This window comes from Letharia lupina (genome assembly GCF_014066315.1).
Source record: "Letharia lupina isolate WasteWater1 chromosome Unknown contig_21, whole genome shotgun sequence".
Lineage (NCBI taxonomy): Eukaryota > Fungi > Ascomycota > Lecanoromycetes > Lecanorales > Parmeliaceae > Letharia > Letharia lupina.
In genome coordinates this window covers 1,052,756-1,075,162 of record NW_023502990.1, presented here as the reverse complement: position 1 = coordinate 1,075,162, position 22,407 = coordinate 1,052,756, and the positions used below count along the sequence as shown (strand labels likewise).

The 22,407-nt window shown below is 50.7% G+C and overlaps 5 protein-coding genes across 5 annotated transcripts; 3 read left to right on the top strand and 2 right to left on the bottom strand.

Moving 5' to 3' along the window:
- Window positions 1-933: 933 nt before the first annotated feature.
- On the top strand, window positions 934-12,522 carry HO133_005524 (uncharacterized protein; the record flags this gene model as incomplete). The annotated part of the gene is made up of 4 exons (XM_037296433.1): window positions 934-1,027; window positions 1,063-1,220; window positions 1,279-11,046; window positions 11,104-12,522. The coding sequence occupies 4 exons, from the start codon at window positions 934-936 to the stop codon at window positions 12,520-12,522; spliced, it is 11,439 nt and encodes a 3,812-aa protein (XP_037148415.1).
- Window positions 12,523-13,823: 1,301 nt separating this feature from the next.
- On the top strand, window positions 13,824-16,034 carry HO133_005523 (uncharacterized protein; the record flags this gene model as incomplete). The annotated part of the gene is made up of 2 exons (XM_037296432.1): window positions 13,824-14,961; window positions 15,010-16,034. The coding sequence occupies 2 exons, from the start codon at window positions 13,824-13,826 to the stop codon at window positions 16,032-16,034; spliced, it is 2,163 nt and encodes a 720-aa protein (XP_037148414.1).
- A 1,798-nt stretch (window positions 16,035-17,832) lies between these two features.
- On the bottom strand, window positions 17,833-18,647 carry HO133_005522 (uncharacterized protein; the record flags this gene model as incomplete). The annotated part of the gene is made up of 2 exons (XM_037296431.1): window positions 17,833-18,525; window positions 18,576-18,647. The coding sequence occupies 2 exons, from the start codon at window positions 18,645-18,647 to the stop codon at window positions 17,833-17,835; spliced, it is 765 nt and encodes a 254-aa protein (XP_037148413.1).
- Window positions 18,648-19,005: 358 nt separating this feature from the next.
- HO133_005521 (uncharacterized protein) lies at window positions 19,006-20,297 on the bottom strand (the record flags this gene model as incomplete). Its single annotated transcript, XM_037296430.1, has 4 exons — window positions 19,006-19,768; window positions 19,820-19,970; window positions 20,036-20,130; window positions 20,188-20,297. 4 exons carry the CDS (start codon window positions 20,295-20,297, stop codon window positions 19,006-19,008), a joined length of 1,119 nt encoding a protein of 372 aa, XP_037148412.1.
- Window positions 20,298-20,535: 238 nt separating this feature from the next.
- HO133_005520 (uncharacterized protein) lies at window positions 20,536-22,359 on the top strand (the record flags this gene model as incomplete). Its single annotated transcript, XM_037296429.1, has 1 exon — window positions 20,536-22,359. One exon carries the CDS (start codon window positions 20,536-20,538, stop codon window positions 22,357-22,359), a length of 1,824 nt encoding a protein of 607 aa, XP_037148411.1.
- Between the last annotated feature and the right edge of the window lie 48 nt (window positions 22,360-22,407).

Here is a 22,407-nt window from a genome sequence, read left to right as displayed (position 1 = left end):
GACAAGAATGCTGCGGTGAGATCGAAGGACTGCTGACGAGGATTGCAATATGACTCTCAAGAGTCAAGCCCGCTATATTGGAGAGTGTCAGAGCTGCGTGGACGTGTGGTGATGCTGGCAGTTGTACACGGGCAGGTTTCTGAACGCTTCTATTACCGGCGAAGGGGTACTCTAAAGTTCAAACGGATTTTCGCATTGAGTTCTCGGGCCCGGCAAATGCTACTCTTCAAGATTCGTTCGGTCTTCGAGTCACGATTGAGTACTCGGCCTGATATTAAATCAAGTCGCTCAATGTTTTTGGGAAGGGCTGTTTAGATACGATGAGTGCTGGGACCCAAGGTCTTGGCAAAAGGTACTTACTCGTGCGGCCGATAAATCTATCCTCTTGGCAGTCTAGTCGCAAGAGGGCTAATACCGCAAAACGGAAAGCATGAAGCGTCAGCAAGGTAGATGATTTGATTGGTAGGTTATCCCGCACCGGACTGTCAAGAAGCTAGACTTTTTGGCCGCACGAGTAAAGCTAGTAAAGGTGAGCGTAAATTACGATTCTGTACTACCGTAAGGTACCTTAACCATCCTTATCCGCCTTAGCCTAAAGCTCGACAGCTAAAGGCATGCCCCGGATCTTCTTCAACACCACCCTTCTGTCTCCCTCACAACCTGACCCAACAGCACCACCCCGTCATCACGAGCATTTTTGACTCTATCTAGCCCAGGTTCTCGGGTATATGCCATTCTTGCGCTACAACACATCATATTTTTCACCATTCTCCAGCATTGACGCCGTTTATCAACCCATATTGATGAGTGAAATCTGAAATGAGTACGAGCAAGTTGCCGGGTACGAAGAGGGGGCTACGCACGCACAGCGGTGCTAGGCTCTCAGTCGTCCCCACATTCCCTTAGGAGACATAAACCTCCAGCAAAATCACCATGGCGGAGAAAAACATAGATGCCTTCGCCGCGAGGCTGGGCGATGTGAACCTTGGTAGGAGATACCTCCGCTCTTTCATTGGGCAAGCCATGGGTGCGTTCGCAAAACAGCAACTGACATTTGCGCAGAGGTCCAGAAGAAATACAACATCGCAACAGAACTGCGGGACAACATTGACATTTTATGCAATGGCCCTACCTACCCGATCTTTCTCAAGAAGCTCGTTCCAGTATTCATGAAGCTCCTTGAAGGTCCGCCTGTCTTCATGAGCACGAACATGGAACATGTACGCTATGCTCTGAAGCTTGCTTTGGAAATGATATGATGCTGATGCTGGGTCTTAGAGACTTCGGAATTGCGTTCTGGAAATTTTTCACCGACTGCCTATGAGCCATGTTGAAGCGCTCAAGCCGTACGCCACCGATATTGTGGATCTCCTTATGGGCTTGGTCCGGACGGAGAACGAGGACAACGCGATATTGTGCATGAAGACCATAATGGACTTGGAGCGGCATCAACCGGAGGCAACTGCGGCAAAGGTGCAGCCATTCTTGGACCTCATATTGGAAATGTTCCAGGCTATGGAACAGGTGGTCAAGGATACCTTTGATGCCCCGGCGCAAGGTTCTTCGACTGGTACGACTCCGCACAACCCTCAGAACTTTCAATCCCCACGCCCAGGGTCGCCAGCTGCTTCAGTAGGTGCGGAATTGGGACTGGAGACCCAACAAGCTCGCCCGCTATTGAAAGGAATGCAGTCGTTCAAGGTTTTTGCGGAGTGCCCCATCATTGTTGTCTCGCTGTTCCAGGCCCATCGTAACTGTGTGCCCGCCAACGTTAAGAAGTTCGTTCCTTGGATTAAGAAAGTCCTTACACTACAAGCTAGTCCACAAGAGCGAGCGCATACCGAGGCTAGCAAACGTGACGAGATCTTCACAGGAGTTTGCAAGGACATCAAGAACAGGGCTGCTTTTGGGGAGCTTATTACAGCTCAGGTCAAAATGATGAGCTTTCTGGCCTACCTACTGCGGGTCTATGTTCAGCAACTACAGGACTTTCTGCCGGTCCTGCCTGATATTGTTGTGCGACTGCTACGTGACTGCCCAAGCGAAAAGTCATCTACAAGGAAAGAGCTACTAGTAGCCATACGGCATACCATCAACTTCAACTTCCGCAAAATCTTCCTCACCAAGATAGATGATCTGCTAGACGAACGGACGCTCATTGGCGATGGTCTCACGGTCTATGAATCAATGCGCCCTCTTGCTTACAGTCTACTTGCCGACCTCATCCACCACATTCGAGAATCGCTAAGCCGGGACCAGATTCGAAAGACGGTCAACGTGTTCTCCAAGAATCTGCATGATAGTTTCCCGGGAACGAGCTTCCAGACAATGAGCGCGAAGCTTCTTCTCAACCTGGCGGATAGTATTGCGGGTCTGCCGGACAAGAAGGATGCTCGTCATTTCCTGATTATGATATTAAGCGCCATCGGAGACAAGTTTGCTGATATGAACCATCAATACCAGAACTCAGTGAAGCTATCGAAGCATTGCGATCCGCAGTCGATAGACGCCATACCTGAAGACCACCTAGCGGACGCGAAGTCTCCCCCAGATTGGGATGAGGTTGACATTTTCTCAGCTACGCCTATCAAGATGTCAAATCCCAAAGATCGTGGAGCCATCCCTGTCGAGGACAACAAATTTCTGTTCAAGAACCTCTTGACTGGACTAAAAGGCATGTTCTACCAGCTCAAGATCTGTAACCCCGAAGCTCCGGTTATGGATCCTGGCAACGCCCCTGCGAACTGGCAAGAGGTCTCACATGGCTATAATGCAGAGGAAGTTGAAGTCATCAAGAAATTGTTCCGAGAAGGAGCTTACGTGTTCCGATACTACAGCTTAGAGAAGCCTTTTGCCGAGGCGTCTTCTCCTGTGGAGTTTTTGACTACCAACTACGGCGTCCAGAGCGGTAAGGAAGAAAAGGATCTCCTTGAGACCTTCGCGACCGTTTTTCATAGCATCGATCCTGCAACCTTTCACGAAGTCTTCCATTCTGAGATACCCCTTCTCTACAGTATGATGTTCGAGCACCCGGCTTTACTCCATGTTCCGCAATTCTTCCTGGCCAGCGAGGCCACCTCGCCAGCTTTCGCAGGCATGCTCCTTCAATTCTTGATGGATCGGATAGGAGAGGTTGGCACTTCAGACATAAAGAAGTCGTCGATCTTATTGAGGATGTTCAAGCTCTCGTTCATGGCAGTAACGTTGTTCAACCAGCAGAACGAGCAGGTCCTGCTACCCCACGTGACCAAGATTGTGACTCAGTCAATCCAACTTTCCACAGCAGCGGAGGAGCCAATGAACTACTTCTATCTCTTAAGGTCCCTGTTCAGGAGCATTGGTGGTGGACGATTTGAGCTTCTCTACAAAGAGATCTTGCCTTTACTGGAGATGTTACTCGAGGTCCTGAACAATCTTCTGCTGGCTGCGAGGAAACCGCAGGAGCGAGACCTTTACGTGGAACTATGCTTGACCGTTCCAGCTCGCTTGAGCAACCTCTTGCCGCATTTGAATTTTCTTATGCGACCTCTGGTGGTGGCTCTCCGAGCTGGCTCCGATCTGGTTGGTCAAGGATTGCGGACGTTGGAGCTTTGCGTCGACAATCTCACAGCAGAGTATTTGGACCCCATCATGGCGCCTTTTATCGACGAATTAATGATGGCATTGTGGGATCACCTGAAGCCAAATCCCTATAGCCACTTCCATGCCCACACGACGATGCGCATACTGGGCAAACTTGGTGGTCGCAATCGCAAATTCCTTAATGGTCCCCCGGACCTTACCTTTCAGCAATTTGCAGACGATTCATGTTCCTTCGATATCAGGCTGGTGGGATCGGGCAGGGACCGATCTTTTCCTGCAAGTATTGGCGTTGATCTCGCCATTGCGAAGCTATCAGAAGTCCCAAAATCACCACCTACGAAGAAAGCAGATCCCTACTACAAGCAACAGGCCCTCAGATTGATAAGTGCGCAACTGAAGATACATATAGGTTTCGACAGCTTGCCAGACGACTTTGCGCAGCTCGTACGACTACAAGCTATTGATCTACTGGAGGCCAAATACGACGCGACACCCGACATTCTGCAAATGGCGGATCGTGAGAAGTCTATTCCCAAGAGAGACTCTCAACAAGAGACATTGAAAAGGCTGCTGAAAGCTCTGATGCTTGCAACAACATTGCCAGATCTTCAAGGCACGGCCTCCTTATTACTTACCGACGTCTGCCGCCACTTTACGATTCTTGAAGTTGGAAGAGCGCTAGCCCACATAAAGCAATCGAACAAGGACTTCGATGTAAAGTCTGGCGAAGGTCTCTTGTGTCTCGACAGCCGTGTGCTAGCTGATGCCATTGCCGAACAATTGTCGTCGGATAAGGCCACTCTGAGAGAAGCAGCCGAATCCTCTATATTGATAGTACACGAGGCCGCAGCAACCATTCTCGGAGGTCCAGAGCGGGTGGAACGACTGCCATTCTTCTTGTACCTGGCAAAGACTTTCAGTCACAAGTGCTATGAGGAAGACTGGTTCGTCAAAGCTGGAGGGGGCCTTGGAATTAACATACTCACAACAAAGATAAACCTTGGCGATGACTGGACAAAGGGCAGGCAACTTGAATTTATTCGGGCTCTCATGTATGTCATGAAGGATATGCCTCAGGATTTGCCGGCCAATACGCGCGGTCAAGCATTGAAGACTGTCGACATCTTGCTACGCAGGTGCAACAAGGGAATTTCCAAAGAAGATCTAAACAACCACTCGAGCCCGCTCATTCATCTCTGCGCGTTCTTTGTGACCGAGCTCATGCACATGAACAAGCACGTCCGTGAAGCTGCTCGCAAAGCTCTTTCCATCATCGCCCAGGTCATCGGTACAGAGGTCCACGAGCTCATAGCCCCCGTCAAGGATAGACTACTGCAGCCGATCTACCTAAAGCCGCTCCGAGCTTTGTCTTTCGCTACTCAGATAGGATTCATCGATGCGATATCGTATTGTTTGGGACTACAGCGGAATCTAGTCGAATTCAATGAGATGCTAAACAGGCTTCTGACCGAGACAATGGCTTTGGCTGATGCTGAAGACGATAATCTCGCTTCAAAACCAGCAGAATACAAGACTGCTGAATCTCTCGTAGCCCTTCGGGTATCCTGCATCCGACTCCTGACACTTGCCATTGGCTTCTCGGAATTTGCAGGGCAGCAGCAGACCCAGAGCCGGAGTCGGATCATCACGATTTTCTTCAAATCTCTGTACTCGAGCTCTCCTGAAGTCATTGACGCTGCCAATGCTGGTCTAAAGGGCGTCCTGTCCCAGACAAACAAATTGCCGAAAGATCTCTTGCAAAATGGTTTGCGACCTATCCTTATGAATCTGCAAGACCCGAAGAAACTCAGTGTGCAAGGGCTCGATGGACTTGCCAGACTCCTGGCTCTGTTGACCAATTATTTCAAGACCGAGATAGGCGAAAAGTTGCTCGCTCACATGACTGTCATTGCTGACGCACCAGTCCTACAGAAGTCATCTTTCTCTCTTATTGAACAGAATCCTCAGATGAAGGTCGTCATTGCCACTCTCAACATCTTCCATCTATTGCCGTCTACTGCCGCGCTTTTCATGAAGGACATGATAGAAAGAGTGCTTGATTTGGAGAAATCACTTCGGAGGACCCACTTCAGTCCATTCAGGGAGCCTCTTCTCAAGTATGTCAATCGTTACCCGAAAGAAGCTTGGGATTTCTTTTCCGAAAAGTTATCCGAAATGAAGTACGGCCGTTTCTTTGCTCAGCTTCTTGCTTCACAGCGAAGCGGACCTCTGCGCGAAGTCCTCATCGGAGATAGTGAGGGACTGGCGAAGGCTTCATTTGACCTCGAAGATGCAGAAAAGAAGGATGCTGCTTCTATTAATGCCATTCACGCAATACATTCACTGGTTCAACACACATCTGCTTGGCTTGCTGATAAGGAGTCACTACGTCAGACCCTAATGCGGGTTGGCAAAGATCTCAATCAGAAGAGAAAGATGGACACAATTCATCCAGACCTACGTTTAGCAGCTGACCAGGCTGCTGAGCAGCTGATGGAGATTTTCGTGCAATTTCTTGGACTGGCTCCCAAAGACTTCGACTTTTTATTCCAGCTCATCGACGCGGTAACCATGGAAGAGATCAAGGAACAGCCATCGCTCTATGCGTTCATCTACAGTCATATCATCTCCAATGCTTCTGTCGACTACTGGCGAAGCCTTGTCATGCGCAGCCTTGAGCTTTACAGTCTCCGTGGGTCGTCTCAGAGAACAAAGACTTTCGCGTTCCGATATCTCGTCAACCCAATTTTCGCCATGGACACCATGAGAAGCCTGACAGAGACTGCTAGTTCGTTTCCAACACGTCGCCTCATCGATAAGAGTATTGTTGACGCGATTCACAACAAGATCTGGAAGCCACCAGTACTGAATGACGCCAATGAAGACAATCCACAGCCAGGCGCCGATCATTCGCGGTTGGAGCTCCTGCAGATGTCAGCGCTGCTCTTGAAATGGCACCACAGCCTTGTTTCCGAAGCGCGCAAAGATATAATCAAGTTCGGCTGGAGCTATATTAAACTTGAGGATATTATCAATAAGCACGCAGCGTATGTGCTCATTGGTTTCTTCATCGCGCAATTTGAAACCCCCCCAAAGATCACCCAGCAAATATACGTCGCTTGTCTAAAGGCACATCAAAACGAAGGTCGCGCTCTTGTAGTCCAAGCTCTAGACTTGATTGCTCCAGTCCTCCCGAAGCGTCTCAACGCACAAAGCGATCCGCGATATCCCATGTGGGCGAAGTGGCCTAAACGAATACTGTCAGAGGAGAGCTCCAATCTTCAACAACTGATCGGTATTTTCCAATTCATGGTTCGACATCCCAGCTTGTTCTATGAAGCCAGAGAGCATTTTATCCCGACCATCATTCCTTCGCTGTCGAAGATCGCACAACTGCCAAACCCATCAAACGAGCACAAGAAGCTCGTCCTCAATCTGATTCACATGATACTGGAATGGGAGAAACGCCGAGTCCAAGCCGGAGACCGTCCAGGTTCTCAGTCATCCGAGTCTTCGCCCGCGAAGAAGCGCAAGCTTGAGCTGCCGAACGGTGGTTCTGCGTCGCCAGCGCCGAGCTTGGGGCCTCCATCAAATGTTGAACGAAGCGAGTATCAAATTCCAACACCACTTCGGACGATGCTCATCAAGTACCTCACGCAGTTCATCAGTAGTCTCCCAGAGCGGTATCCCGTGCCCAGTGTCAAACTAAGGGATCTCCACTCTACTACTCCCCAGATACCTTTGCCTCCAAATGAGATGTGCAGAAAGGCCATTGGCCTCTTCCATGATCTTCTATTACCTGAGTACTGGTCTGACTTGGAGGTTGATCTTTTTCCAAGGACGTCAGAGCAGATATTGGCTTCTGAGAAGACGGACAAGGGCGATGACAAAACGGCCACAAGCATCGTCAACACGCTCCAGGTCTTGCGCATTGTGCTGAACATCAAATCGGATGAGTGGATCGTGGCACAGCTGCCCCAGATACAGAAATTGCTCGAAAAACCGAGCAAAATGGACAATCCCGAGATACAAGACTGTCTACACACCAGTGACAGAGTCCTTGACGGCGACCGGCAGATTCGGCCAATGGCACAGCGGATCATTGAGGCTTTGCCAGAGGAGACGAGAGAAGAGGACGACATGGAAATTGACACGCCAGCTAAAGACTTCATGAGCTTCATATCCTCTGTCGCAACGGCGACCATGGGCGAGGGCAACCTTGTTGCAAGCATCAACATCTTCGAAACCATAGCAAGAGTCAGACCCAAGGAGATCGAAACCCACATTCCTCATATCATGCGAGCGCTGTCAACGAAGCTTGCCAAAGACCAAGTTGCTCAACCTGTAGTTCCACCAGGCATGCAGCCAGGAATGCGGCCTGGTGAAGGTCAGCCAGGCGCACTTGATGAGCGAGAGATGGAGTTGTCCAGCCAGTTGATCTTGAAAACAATTTGGATCATATCCTCGAGGATGGCAACCCTTGCGGATCAAAGACGACCGTTTCTCAGCGTGCTAGCCCAACTAGTAGAGCGATCGCAGAACACCAAGTTGTGTGAAAGAATCCTGCAGATGGTGGAGACATGGATATTCGACTCGAGCGATCCCTGGCCAACCTTGAAGGAGAAGACGGCAGTGCTTCACAAAATGCTGCTCTTCGAGGCACGTCCAGATCCGACGCTGTTGCATAAATTCTTGGACCTAGTTATTCGAATCTACGAGGACCCGAAGATCACTAGAACCGAATTAACAGTAAGACTCGAGCATGCATTTCTGATTGGAACACGGGCGCAAGATGTCGACATGCGAAATCGGTTCATGACCATCTTTGACCGAAGTCTGACGAAGACTGCAAGTGCCCGACTCATCTACGTGCTCACCTCGCAGAACTGGGACACTCTGTCTGAGAGCTTCTGGCTTAGTCAAGCACTCCAGCTGATTTTCGGCGCCATCGACATGAACACTACGGTTCAATTACATTCAGAAGACTTCAAGATGATGCCACCGGTTCACCTCTTCCCTGTCTCCGGCAACGAGTCTCGAAAGGATGATCTCATGCTTGACGATAAATTCGAGGACTTCATGGCGTCTCACAGACGTTTCTATTCCGATCTTGGAGATGTGAAAGCTCGTGACATCCTTGAGCCCCTCTGCCAGCTGCAACACACTGATTCAGTTGTCGCCTACGAACTGTGGATTGCAATATTCCCCCTATGTTGGTCCTTGTTGTCCCGAGACGACCGAGGCGAGCTCGAAAAAGGCATGGTAGCCCTCCTAACGAAGGACTACCATCAACGTCAAGTCGACCGGCGGCCAAATGTTGTGCAGGCTCTTCTGGAGGGAAGTGTTCGAGCTAAGCCGAAATGCAAGATACCACCTCATGTTATGAAATTCCTTAGCAAAACATACGATGCCTGGTACATCGCTGCAATGTCGCTCGAGGAGCAAGTCATGGTTTCACCCATCGATACCCCTACCGTTCGTGAGAGTAACTCAGACGCATTAATTGAAGTATATGCCGGTCTTCAAGAGGACGACTTCTTTTATGGAACATGGCGACGTCGATCCAGATTTGTAGAGACCATAGCAGCCCTCTCGTACGAACAAAATGGCATGTGGGATAAGGCTCAACAGTTGTACGAGGCTGCGCAGATAAAAGCACGCACGGGAGCACATTCATATTCTCAGGGCGAGTACATGCTTTGGGAAGACCACTGGATTTTATGCGCGCAAAAGCTTCAGCAGTGGGAAATATTGTATGATTTCGCCAAGCACGAGAATTTCAACGATCTCTTACTGGAAGCTTCATGGAGACACCTTGACACTTGGACCGGCCAAGAGAATATGGAACAGCTCAGCTCGATCATCAAAGCCGTGTCTGATGCCCCAACACCACGAAGAACCTTCTTCCAAGCATTCATGTCCTTGCTCAAATTCCACGAGAAACAGGAGCCGCCTCAAGAATTCAGCCGCATCTGCGACGAATCCATACAGCTTTCCATTCGAAAGTGGCATGGCCTTCCAAAGCGTATCACCAATGCACATATTCCGATCTTGCAGAACTTCCAGCAGTTAGTTGAACTTCACGACGCCAATGTCATCTGCATCAGTCTTTCGCAGACCACACAGGCCAATCTCGATGGCAAATCACAGGAGCTGAAGCTTCTGCTCGGTACATGGCGGGATCGACTGCCAAACGTTTGGGACGACATCAATGCCTGGCAGGATCTGGTGACCTGGCGACAGCATATTTTCGCTCTCATTAATCGAACATATCTGGGCCTTCTGGGACCTCAACAGACCAACGCCACAGGTAATTCCTATGCATACCGAGGATATCACGAAACTGCTTGGATCATCAACCGCTTTGCGCATGTAGCTCGAAAGCACCAACTGCCAGAGGTGTGCCTCGCCCAGTTAGGTAAGATCTACACGCTGCCCAACATCGAGATCCAGGAAGCCTTTTTGAAGTTGCGGGAGCAAGCCAAATGCCACTACCAGAATCGCAACGAGTTGCACAGTGGTCTCGACGTCATCAACAACACGAATCTAAACTACTTTGGTCAACAACAGAAAGCCGAGTTTTTCACTTTAAAAGGCATGTTTCTAGCGAAGCTCCAACAAAAGGATGAAGCCAATGATGCGTTTGGTACCGCGTTATACTACGATATTCGATTACCAAAGGCTTGGGCTGAGTGGGGCTACTACAATGACATGATGTTCAAGGAAGAGCCCACGAACATGGAACGGGCTGCCAATGCTATGAGTTGCTACCTGGAAGCCGCCGGTCTGTACAAGAACGCCAAATCACGAAAATTGCTGAGCCGCATCTTGTGGCTTCTAAGCATTGACAACCCCGAGAACCGGATATCGCAAGCCTTCGAGGAGTTCAAAGGCGATACCCCAGTGTGGTACTGGATCACATTCATACCGCAGTTGCTTACAAGCCTTGGTCACCGTGAGGCTACCCTCGTCCGCAACGTACTGACAAAGATCGCGAGGGCCTACCCGCAGTCCTTGTATTTCTTGTTGAGAACGACTCGAGAGGATATGGTGCAGATCAAAAAGCAACAAGAGCAGAGGCAAGAGAAGATGAGCAGGGCCAAACAGCAACAACAATCTCCCAACGTCAAGCACGATCACGCTACGCCTTCTGACCGACAGGGCAGCTCATCGCGTCCAGGTACATCAAACGGAGAACCACTTCCAAACGGTGAGGTTAATGGGGCAGAGCCAAAGCCAGAGCCGAATGGAGATGGTCCAGCAGCTCCTGATGCAGAGCCTGAGGCCACGCCAAAGAAGCCATGGGAACATTCCGATGAGATTATGTCTGTATTGAAGACTACGTTCCCTTTGCTCGCGCTCTCGATGGAGACCATGGTGGACCAGATACAGAAACATTTCAAGTGTCCACCTGATGAGGATGCTTATAGGCTCATCGTCGCCTTGCTTAATGATGGCTTATCTGTGAGTTGCCATTCATTTCGAGATATACTAGTTCACTTGAGTACTGACCACCCACAGTACATCGGACGTAACCCAAGTGCATACGCCCAAGACTTTAAATTACCCCCAGCCACAGAAGCGAACATCCGCAAATTCGCTGAGACCATTCTACCCCCTCACATCCGAAGCTCGTTCGAGGAGGACTTTGTTGCAAAGAAGCCCACCATGTACGAGTACATTCACAAGCTGCGGAAATGGAGGGACAAGTTCGAAGAAAAGCTTGATCGTCGACCTCAATCAGTTAGTCTGGAGACATACAGCATCCCACTGAGCGAATTCAGATTTCAGAAATTCGATGAGGTTGAAGTGCCAGGGCAATACCTGCAGCACCGCGATAAGAATCAGGACTTCGTCAGGATAGAGCGATTTTTGCCCAATGTCGAGCTTGTACGTACCGTCGGCTTTTCACATCGGCGGTTGAAGATACGAGGTCAGGATGGGAGTACACATCCTTTCGCTGTACAGCATCCAGCCGCTAGACACAGTAGGAGAGAAGAGCGGATCCTACAACTCTTCCGGATCTTCAACGGCACTTTATCGAAGAGAAAAGAAAGTCGACGACGCAACCTTAACTTCTACCTCCCTCTCATGGTCCCGTTCTCACCTTCACTTCGATTAGTACAGGACGACCCTTCTTATATTTCACTTCAGGGAGTCTACGAAGACCATTGTAGGCGCAATAGCCAGAACAAGGACGATCCCATTCTCTTCACTATGGAAAAGCTTCGGCCCGCGGCGCCAAACCAAATGGATCAAGGCCAAAGTCATTCCCTCCGCACGGAAACTTTCACGGCTATCCAGAGCAAATGGGTCTCCAACGACATCGCACTCAGCTACTTCCAAGCGACCTATCCCTCCTATTCCGACTTCTTCCTCTTCCGCCGCCAGTTCTCGTACCAGCTCGCTGCTCTCACGTTCATGACCTACATCATGCACATGACTGGCCGCTTCCCCCACAAGCTCTCCATCTCGCGTGCGACGGGCAATGTATGGGGTTCGGAGCTCATACCATCCATGATGTCGCACAAGCCCCACTTCTTCAACTCGGAGCCCGTGCCTTTCCGGCTGACACCCAACCTTCAAAAACTCATGGGCCCACTGGCAACTGAGGGACTCTTCTCGCCTGCCATCATGGCAATCGCGCGTTGCCTCACGGAACCTGAAAGTGGCAGCGAACTCGAGCAACAGCTGTCCATCTTCGTGCGGGATGAAATGATCTTCTGGTTCACGCAGCAGCATAAAAATATCCTGGCGGAAGGGGCGCTGAGGGAGACGACGGTGCAGAATTGCGAGCTGGTAGTGAAGAAGGCGGTGAGCCTTGCGAGACCGCCAGATGGGGTGTTGCCGGCGAATCAGACGGTTGTAGATTTGGTGGCCAGGGCGGTGAATCCGGCGGCGTTGGCAATAACCGATGCGCTGTGGATGGGGTATCTGTGATGAAAGGGTAGATGAGGAAGAGAAATGCTGGCAAGCACTTGGAGAATTGAATGGAAGATGAATGGAGTTATTGGAGTTCGATGGGCCCATTGGGAAATCCCCAGCTGGGCTTGAGATGTTTCGGTGATCTCGTGTGATTACATGACTTTTAGCAAGGCGCTGGGGGGAGTCAGGGACAGGACGTTTCGGTTTTTTGGGACTCAATTTACGCTTGATTGCATTCTCCACATGCTTGAGCGGTGATATTAGTCTATGACTTTTGAGCTTACATAGCAAGAAAATTGAAGAGGCTCCAACCTTTGTGATGTTGTCTTGGTACTGGAGAGGTTTGTTGTGTGCAGTAAAGCCTACTACGTTGGAGTATGTGAATAATGAAGAAAATGATAGGCTACACACATTTTAGGTTTAGCGCATTACTCGTATGCTTCAGGTGTGCAATCTCCCGTCGGAGCATACACCCTTTGACCACTGTCTTGCTCTTTCTACCTGCACCTGCATGAGTGTTTAAGGGTACTCGTAATCATCAAAGAATAGAGCAGCTCTGAAGAAGAATGAAGGCCTTGAATCCTCTCTTACCGGCCACCAATTACATACTAAATCATATCCAAGACAATCAATCTTCCCCGAGTACTGGACCTTACTTGTAACATCTTGCTCCCTCAGCCCTTCTTTTTCTGAAGTTTGCCTTCCACTTCTGACATAGCAGGCGACTAGAATACTTACCTACCTTACTGTACACCCTTAACGCCCATGTCTAGACAACTGGAGCGTCAATAATACTGCTTACTGCTGCCAACTTGTCCAGTGAAGATGGACAATCTTTGTACCTTTGTTCAACCTCTCGGAACTGCCTTCCATCTTAGCTGACAGATGACTTTGCCATGCCCATGTACTAATTGTCTTCATGGCACCATCCTTTCACCACTTAGAAACACTGCAGATACAAACTAAAACTTCACGTGGCCTGTGTCCTGCATCACGATAATGGCAAGGTTGCCTGCGAATATGCGAGGCGTCCCAACAGGCCTGCACGCGTCCTTCATCAATGCTTTGCTCCAATAGTAATAATATATTGACGTACAGCTTCTCCATCTCACCTGAACCGAGTCACCAGCACCTGTTCCCATTTGAAGCCTGGAACATCCTCCGCTGGGCTTTATGGTCGGTAATGGCCCAACAATCCTTCATTGCATCTTGCATCCTACGCTATTCATGAGTTCCACAAATTTCCAAGGCTTTATTGTAACCCTCGAAGCCAACGGTCACCCTTGTCATGAACAATCTTTCTGCCGGAAAAGATCATGGCCGCTCCCTGGGACCGTCGAAATACCCGTCCCATTCTTGCTACTCACAACAGCTATCATGGCCAAACCACTACCTTCCAGCCTCCCCTTTCAGAACATCCTGGCCACCCGAGACCCCCAAAGCCTTCAATTTCCGAGCATCATGGCCGTGCAACTCCCTTCGGCCCTCCTCTTGAAGAGACCAATCTTGTGCCGGTTCCATACTATGAGGCTTACACCATTAGGCCAGATGATTTAACGTCCAGTGAAGAAAGATGGTTACTTCCACCTAAGAAGTCGATACCGGCAACCCAGGAAGACCTCCATGCAGAGGTAATCAGACAAAGGCAGAGTGGCCGTACCGCTTGCAGAGAACTCGAAGATTGCCATGGTCCAAAACGGCAGTACATCGACAGATTCATCACGGAGAGGAATGCCACTACCTCGCTCGGCCATTTCGAAGTGGCCCAGCTCAGGCTTGAACGAGTGCCGAGAGATTCTGGGAAGGCTTCTAACCGCAACAATGGCCGAAACTACCATGCCCGTGATTACAAGCAAAAGGAGACCACAAAACCTAGGCAAAAGACGGTGTATATGCACATCATCCTGCAGTTTATGAAGAACCCCAACAGGCTTCTTGCCGAAGTCCCGCCAGTGAACTTTGCTCCTCGTAGTTCGATTGACGGCAATAGCCATTGCAGTGGGAGGCAGCATACCTCAGAGGAGCAAATATTAATACCTCCGATGTCCTCCAACGATCAGCCTTCCGCATTGCCTGGAATCAGCCGGCGACCTGTCCTAGCTCGAGGGTGCTCTTACAATACGGGGAACGAGCCAGTCATTCCGCCCCCGGGTCGCTACATTTCTCGAGGCACTCAAACCACTTTCCAGGCACGCATTTGGCCCCACAGTGACTGGTGTAGTGCTGACAATACTGGCGACGCAACCCTTGAGGGCGCTCCCGAGGAGGATGCCTGGACTACGACTACCAGCGTCGAGGAGGAAACGCTCAGAGACTCACACTCCCGCGATGATGAGGTCGTTCCCATGGGCAATTCGGCGCCCGCGTATGAGTTCGCGAATGAGTTGACTGAAAAAGAGTCCAGGGGCAGTGATGAATACGAGAAGCCGCCTTGGTTTCAAAATTTGCAGCCCGGTCCGTTGCTCCTTCACCTTCAGATATGAAACGTCGACTTGATCAGAGCTGACGGGGACAAAGTCAGGTCTCCTGGCATATTGGACGAGCAGACTGATGTCCGCTATCAGCAGGATGACGGGGAAGTGTCGACCACGCACAAGGTGAAAGACACTGACGATGCTTGCGAGCAGGATCACGACGAGGTATTGAAAGCACACGGGGAGGGAGACGTTGACTTTGCTCAACCCAATATGTCTTTTGGGTCTGGTAAAGATATTGGCCAAAGGCCGCACAACCATGCTGCGAACCACATAGAACTTGGTGATGATGATGATGATGATCAATCCCCAAACTATACTGAGAACGAGAATGTACCGACAGCCACAGAAGTGCGCAAGCTCGACTCCATAGGCGAGCACCCAAGCACCGGTCCCATGGATATTACCATGTCCAAGTATCTTTCGAACTTGCCAGGATCAGCGCCACAAGAGAAACTCCCACCCTCGGAACGATACAAACCGCGTCCCCCTCTACAACCCCTCCCAGCGCGACCCTCCCTCACAAGAGCGTCGGCAACCTATGACAGCAGACCAACTGACGACTCCGAAAGAAAATCATCCAAACGAGTATCCTTCCAACAAGCTCCGACGCCCCTCTACACCCCACCCAGCACCTCCACCTCGAGCCCCGTCTCCCCATCCGGTTCCCCACAATTGTCGTTCCGCAATGTCCTCGCAAAGCCGCCGCCCGTCAGTATCCCTCCGGGACAATACACGCCAATAGCCTCATCTTCGCCTTCAGGAAGTTACGTATCCCCATCGTCTCCAACCACAAACCGCAACCCATACAACTGCCTCGTACCCACCTGCGACAGTTCTTTCGACCACCCCAATGATCGAGACCGCCATGAGCGTCAGCATGAGATAGGCGATCCGCCGTACTCAAAATGTGCTATCTGCCATTTCTCGCGCCCGGCGGGTACTGTTGTCGATGGGGGATTGAGAGAGCACTTGATTGGGCACATGTATCGCAGGCATCCAGAAGATATGGAGTCTGCAAAGAGAACATATTGTGATAAGGTGGCCGGGTAGTTGGGCTGATTTCATAGGAATTGATTAGGGGCAGGGTGGTGCCACGAATGGACAATCGTACAATGTTTGCTGCCAAGTTGACGCAGCGCTTGAGTTTGGACATGAAATCCACGGCGGTTGAGATTCTTGCCAGTCGCAACTACATAGTGGAGGAGCGACCCGGGTAGCATCTCAGACGTATCATGGCTAGGCAGACCAGGGTCTTTTCTCAGGATAACAAGTCTTTGATGCAATCAGAGTAAACGGGAAAAGAGAGACAGCAGTAAAGTATGAAAAGTTTAACGGGGTCACAATTGTGGAAATACGTATTGAAGGTAGCCTGCTGAAATTATCTTACTTTTCCTACATTTGATTCTTCTCCATACAACATGGACATCGTACCATTCAATACCAGAGACGCTACAATTTTCATGCGTGAACCCTTCGGCTTAGTTCAAAAAAAAGGGCGTTGAGGACGACAAAACTTCCCCGTTGCTGCTGTTCTTATCAATCCTTTTCACAATCCGTACCGTTTCAGTTGCCATGCTTCACGACGTCTCGCCTTTTGTCCTTTCACAAATCCAAAGCACTACATACCTTATACGTGGGGTCAAATAGACAGGTGGCCCAGAGAAGGCCTCAAAAGAATCGAGTGTAGACGCCATGGCAGAGTGAGCCCAACTGGTCATACCACCCAGCGTTAGACGCTCTGAAATCGTTCTCGCCCGAGAAGAAAGGGGGACCCCAATCTTCACATTTGCCATCGAGACATCCATTCACCCACTCCTCCCGGCACTGTCTGTCCCGGATCTACACGCCTCGTGAGTACCATCTTGCGGTACATCGGGGTCCTTACGAGACATGCCCGGCAACACATGCCCGTCCGGCGGACGAAGGCCGGCCGTGCCGAGCGGGCTACCATTGGGGATTTGCTGGATGCTGCTCCGCAGGCTTCGGGTAATCGTCCACGTGACCTAGTGACACTCGATGGTTATTGGACCGTAGCTGCTCTGCCGCTGCAGCGTTGCGAAGGCGGGTCTGATGAAGCTCTCTCTTTCCCTATCTGATAGATGGAGCACCGAGCCAGCTGTGGATAGCAAGCGCAAAGTCGAGAGCTCGGGCGCGATCTCCTTCCCGCATGGATAGATACCGTCTCATCTCTGCAATTCGTCGATTTTGTGCAATCGGCATCTAATACAATACCACAATCGAGAGAAGAAGGGCTTCTCTGAGATTGATTCCCAGTTTCGCGTTATTGCTTTTGTTGTCTAGATCATGATACTCGCTTTTCTAGTGACTGGGCACAATTCCACCTCCGAAACAGTATCAGAAACCCTGTGGCATTGAGTTTTGCGTCCAATCACAAACAGGCCCGTGCAATGTCACAGACAAATACAATTACCTTAGGTTATGTTTCATTCCTGAGAGCTGAGAGGAGTCTCAACTTCTGTATCCCTTGGCTACTGTTTCCATTGCATGATGACGCAGACTGTTCCAAGGAGCAGGTTGGTCTTGTGGAAAGCAAAGAAAGCTGGCGAGTCACAGCCTTGAAGGAGAGAGCAAGGAATACTTTCATCTTCAAGTCATGATCCGATGGCACTTCCAAGTTATCTCAGTCTGGTGTGGTACCTTCCTCTTGGCACTCAGCTGACTGCTGATTCAATCCGTCCGAGTGTCTCGGCTTCCTTGGTTCTGACAGCCCACAACGTGAATAGCTCGGATGATCCCGAATGGTCTTGTGAGACACATTGCACTTCTCGGAAAGGTTCGACTTGCTGACCCTATCTCACCAAGGCTTTAGGAAAAACGCGGCGGCGCTCTACCAATCCAATCCCATTCCCTCTCGATGCCAGAACCTCCCAGTCTCCCCAATGCCATTTCCCATGCAGACCTTCCACAGCTTCTCCGCCGCCTCTTCTGGCTCCACTGCTTCCTTCATCTGATGCGTCTTCCCGCTGGTGTCCAACCCGATCTTGACGTATCCCGGGTGCATCAGCACGACCACCACGCCCTCCTCCTCCAAGTCGATCGCCATGCTCTTCCCGACACTGTTGAGGGCCGCTTTGGAGGCACGGTAGGCGTATGAGCCGCCGGAGCTGTCATCGGCAATGCTGCCGACGCGGGAGGACACGAGACCGGTACGGGGATGCGGAGAGAGAAGGAGGGAGGGGAGTAGTGCTTGGGTAAGGAGGAGGGGGGCGAACGTGTTGGTAGAGAAGGTGCGGAGAAGAACGCTGTGCGTGGTGGGTTCCAGAGTATCTTGCTCGTGAGGAGCCATGATGCCTGGAAGACGAACGGCATCAGCGATGAAACCTGGGACTGGGATTCTTTTGGAGATACCGAGGTGCAACACACCGGCAATTTTCAAAATGAGATCCGCTTGCCTTCCCTTGAACCCCGTGGCGAACGTTTGGATTGAGGCTTCGCTGCTCGCATCGCATTCGTGGGTTTGACATCCTCGGCTCTTCATGCTTTCTCCTACAGTCATGTCCCGGGCGTGGACTTGGTAACCCTGGGTTTGCTTTGGATGCAGTATAAGAGTGGCTCGACGAGTGAATATACCTCTCTGACAAGGATCTCTGCGAAGGCATGGCCGATGCCCGAGTGGCTCCCTGTCACCGCCGCTGCAGGCATTTTCTTCGAACAGGATTCAAGACTCTGAAGCCTGCTCCTACTGTTGTCTTATTTTAGCCATGCTAAAGCTCGAAGGCTGCGGTTTCGTCATCGCCGGAAGTGACGGAAACGCGGTAGGTCATTCGCTTCAAAACAGGTAGATGTAGAGGGCAGGGGGAGAACGGTCGATCGTGTATCGGGAATGATTTGATTGGCAAAACAGGGGGTCATATAATCGTGGGCAGCCGAGAGCGACAGGGTTCGAAGACGTTGTCGATGGGTAAAAGACTTTCATTCATTTCGGCTTTCGATCTATCTCTTCTGCAAGCTATCTGCAAGATGGATTTGCAGCTTCCCGTAGTAAAATACGCTACCAAGCTCAACCCTCATGCAGGACCTTTGCAAATGACTCGGCTGCTCTCTCCGGTTTGCCGTCCTCAAGCTTCTTCGATCCCAGCTTCTCCTCACTGAACGCTTTGGCATATGGGTTCAATCGCAACAACACTTGCTTGTTCTTCAGAGGGTTCTTCTTCTGTACCCCGGCACGCTTTGTCTTGGCCTCTCCCTTAGCTGGGCGCACGACGGCCTGTACTTCCGACGAGTTGATCAGGCGGCTGATATCGGCGTTGTGGACGACGTTTGAGGGAAGCAAAAAGTCCTTCTTCAGCGCGGATGGGGTAGTCGTAGAACCATAGATTTCATCCAACGCCGCAAAAGCAGAAGAGGTCCAGACGATGAAGCGTCCGAGGTGACCACCGGGTGCAAGTTGCAGAAGGTTGAGGGCGAAAACGGATGACGTCTCGACACCTGGGATGTTGCGGAAAGCACGGACGAGCTCCTTGCCATCCTCATCCGGGTGGTAGACAATCAGCGGACCACGACGCTGGCGGTGACGACGACCCCGAAGCTTTCCTTTCCCGGCACGGAGTTTGCGAGATGCGCGGACTTTGCTGACGTCTGGTCCTGCACCCACAGCTGTCAGGAGTTTAAGCGCTGCTGATGTCTTGGCAATAGCAGCTCCTTCGAAAGCTTTCGAGGCGATAACCAGGGGCACTTCTGGTACGGTAGAGATTTGGTGACCGCGTGCAAGGAGGAGAGAGGGGACGGAGGAGGCAGCCAAAGCAGAGGTGGTAGCGAAGCGCCTGTTGGTCTGTCAGCTCTACCTTTCTCTGGATCCTGTCTCCACGGCGTACTTTTGTCCCAGGTTGATCTTTTGATGCCACTTTCTCCAGACCTTGGTTGGCGCGAACATACGACCCGAGCGGCACATGTTTCCAAACGCAGCTTGACCGGCACGGTGTGTACCTCCTCCTGAAACACGGGGAATACGGGCAACAGCGCGACCTGAGAAAAAGCCCATGTCAGTCCTCCTTATGTGCTCAGACTCAAGCTGTAGACTTATCGCTCACCGGTTCCCCACGATTCAGCCGAAGTCTGATGACCAGCTTTCTCGCTCACCGCATATGGCTGTCTCTTGTTCTTAGCCATGCCAGCGTGTACTGTCCTGAGCTGTCGTCAGTTTCTGCATTCGGTGTGCCCTTGATGAAGTCAAAGGCCTTACTGAACGATGTCTGGTCGGATTGGTGCTTTGAACACGGCGGGCAGCGGGTGAGTAGACCCACTGGGGGTGCCATCATGCGAGGCAATGGTGACTGTCGGACGTGTCGCCATCGTTGCTGCGGTGGTTTGTCTCGACTTCGTTTGATTGTGAATTGGGCTTTGCTCAGTTTTGGTTGTGGGCGGAAGAAAAGTGCGCTAGCTGTAAGGACTTAGCTCGGATCTAGGCGAGACGTCGCCAAGCCCGCCTCGCCGTCTACCCTCTAGTCTCTCTACCTTCACGTGAAGTAATGAGCAGTACAAAACATTTGGTGATTTAGCCCAAATTACATGCGCTGGAACGACGCTGGAAATGCCAGTGAAATGCCCCCTACCACTCAGCTCCGACTTTGACAATGCCGAGGCTTATGTGAAATCATTGCTTTCATTTGTCACATCTTCGGAGCTCTTCCAAAATCTCTGTGGTGGTGTGCATATACTAGACTTCTTGACGAAAGAGCCGGATCTCTACAGTACTGTTCTCCCAGAAGAATGGAGAGTTTGGTTTCAGTTGCATGATATCCCCGCCATCCTCGACCTCTTGATGAGGGAAGATGATGGTCTCCTCGAATCTCTTAAAAGCTCAATAGATACATTGTCTGCAGAGAAGCAAGGCACAAACTCTACATGGCGGAATGGTCCATGTCCTCCCACAAGTCTGCTGGAGTATATCCAAGCGATTCGTAGGCATGCACTGAATCGAGATTTCAGACCCCTTGATGCATCTGCTGCACCATCGTCTACAGGGATTGGTCCCCTCCCTAGACATGTGGCAGTGGGAATGAAACCCAAAAAGATTCACGAAGTTGAAAAGTTTGTCAAGTATATCAATGGCCTGACCGCTGATATGGACACCACTGACGGTCATAAAATTACACATATTGTTGACTTTGGTTCAGGTCAGAACTATCTCGGTCGAGCTCTAGCGAGTCCTCCGTACAATAAACAGGTGATAGCCCTGGAAAGTAAACAACATAACATCAACGAGGCTAAAACTATGGACATAACGGCTAGATTGACCGAGAAGGAAAAGATAATGTGCAACAAAAAGCGGTATAGAAAGGGCTCGCAGAGCACAAATCATGATCCAGACGCTTCTCAGCCAGGAATCGTACAATCTAGTAGCAGCTCGCAAGCACCAGTAAACGGCAATATTCACGGCTCCGCCAGTCAAGCAAACCCAGACGAAAGCAAAGGCAAAATCCAGTACCTCGAGTCATTCATTCAGAATGGAGACCTAGCAACGGTCGTACACGAGATCAAATGTGCTCCCAATACTCCGGATGGCATGATCAAACCAGATCCACAGTTGATGGTCATCTCTCTCCATTCCTGCGGCAATCTCCTGCATCACGGACTACGATCTCTGGTCCTTAATCCATCCGTCAAAGTTGTTGCCATGGTAGGCTGCTGCTACAATCTCGTAACGGAGCGGCTTGGGCCCCCAACATACAAATTGCCGTCTTTGCGTTCTTCCAACATGCGTCTCGACGCCACCTCATCGACATGCGATCCACATGGCTTCCCAATGTCGGAAAGGCTTGCTATGTACCAGCACCAGCTTGGCCAAGGTATACGCCTGAACATCACAGCGCGGATGATGGCCGTTCAAGCACCCGAGAATTGGACTGCCACAGAATGCGAGTCCTTCTTCACAAGACACTTTTATCGAGCCTTGCTCCAAAGAATGTTACTGGACCATGGTATTGTCGAAAAGCCAACCCAGGAGGGCGACGGGGATGGTGGGGGTCCTCGCGGCTGGACTGGAGCTGGCCCAGCTCTCACGGTTGGCTCCCTGCGCAAAGTTTGCTATTCTTCCTTCACCGCCTATGTGCGTGGAGCAATCACCAAATTAGCGGACGATCAGGAGCGCGGTATTGCAATTCAAAGACGTATGGAGGGTTTGATCGATGAGGACATATCGCGCTATGAAGACAAGTTCAAAGAGAAGAAGAAAGAATTGAGTGTTGTTTGGAGCTTGATGGCCTTCAGCGCAAGCGTTGTGGAGTCAAGTATTGTGGTGGATAGGTGGCTGTATCTCAAGGAGCAGGCAGAAGTTAGAGAATGCTGGGTTGAGACCGTGTTTGACTATAAGCAAAGTCCACGAAATCTGGTGGTGGTGGGGATCAAGAAATGACCACAGTCTATGTGGAACTCAGAGATTGTAGCCTGTCCATCAAGCAGG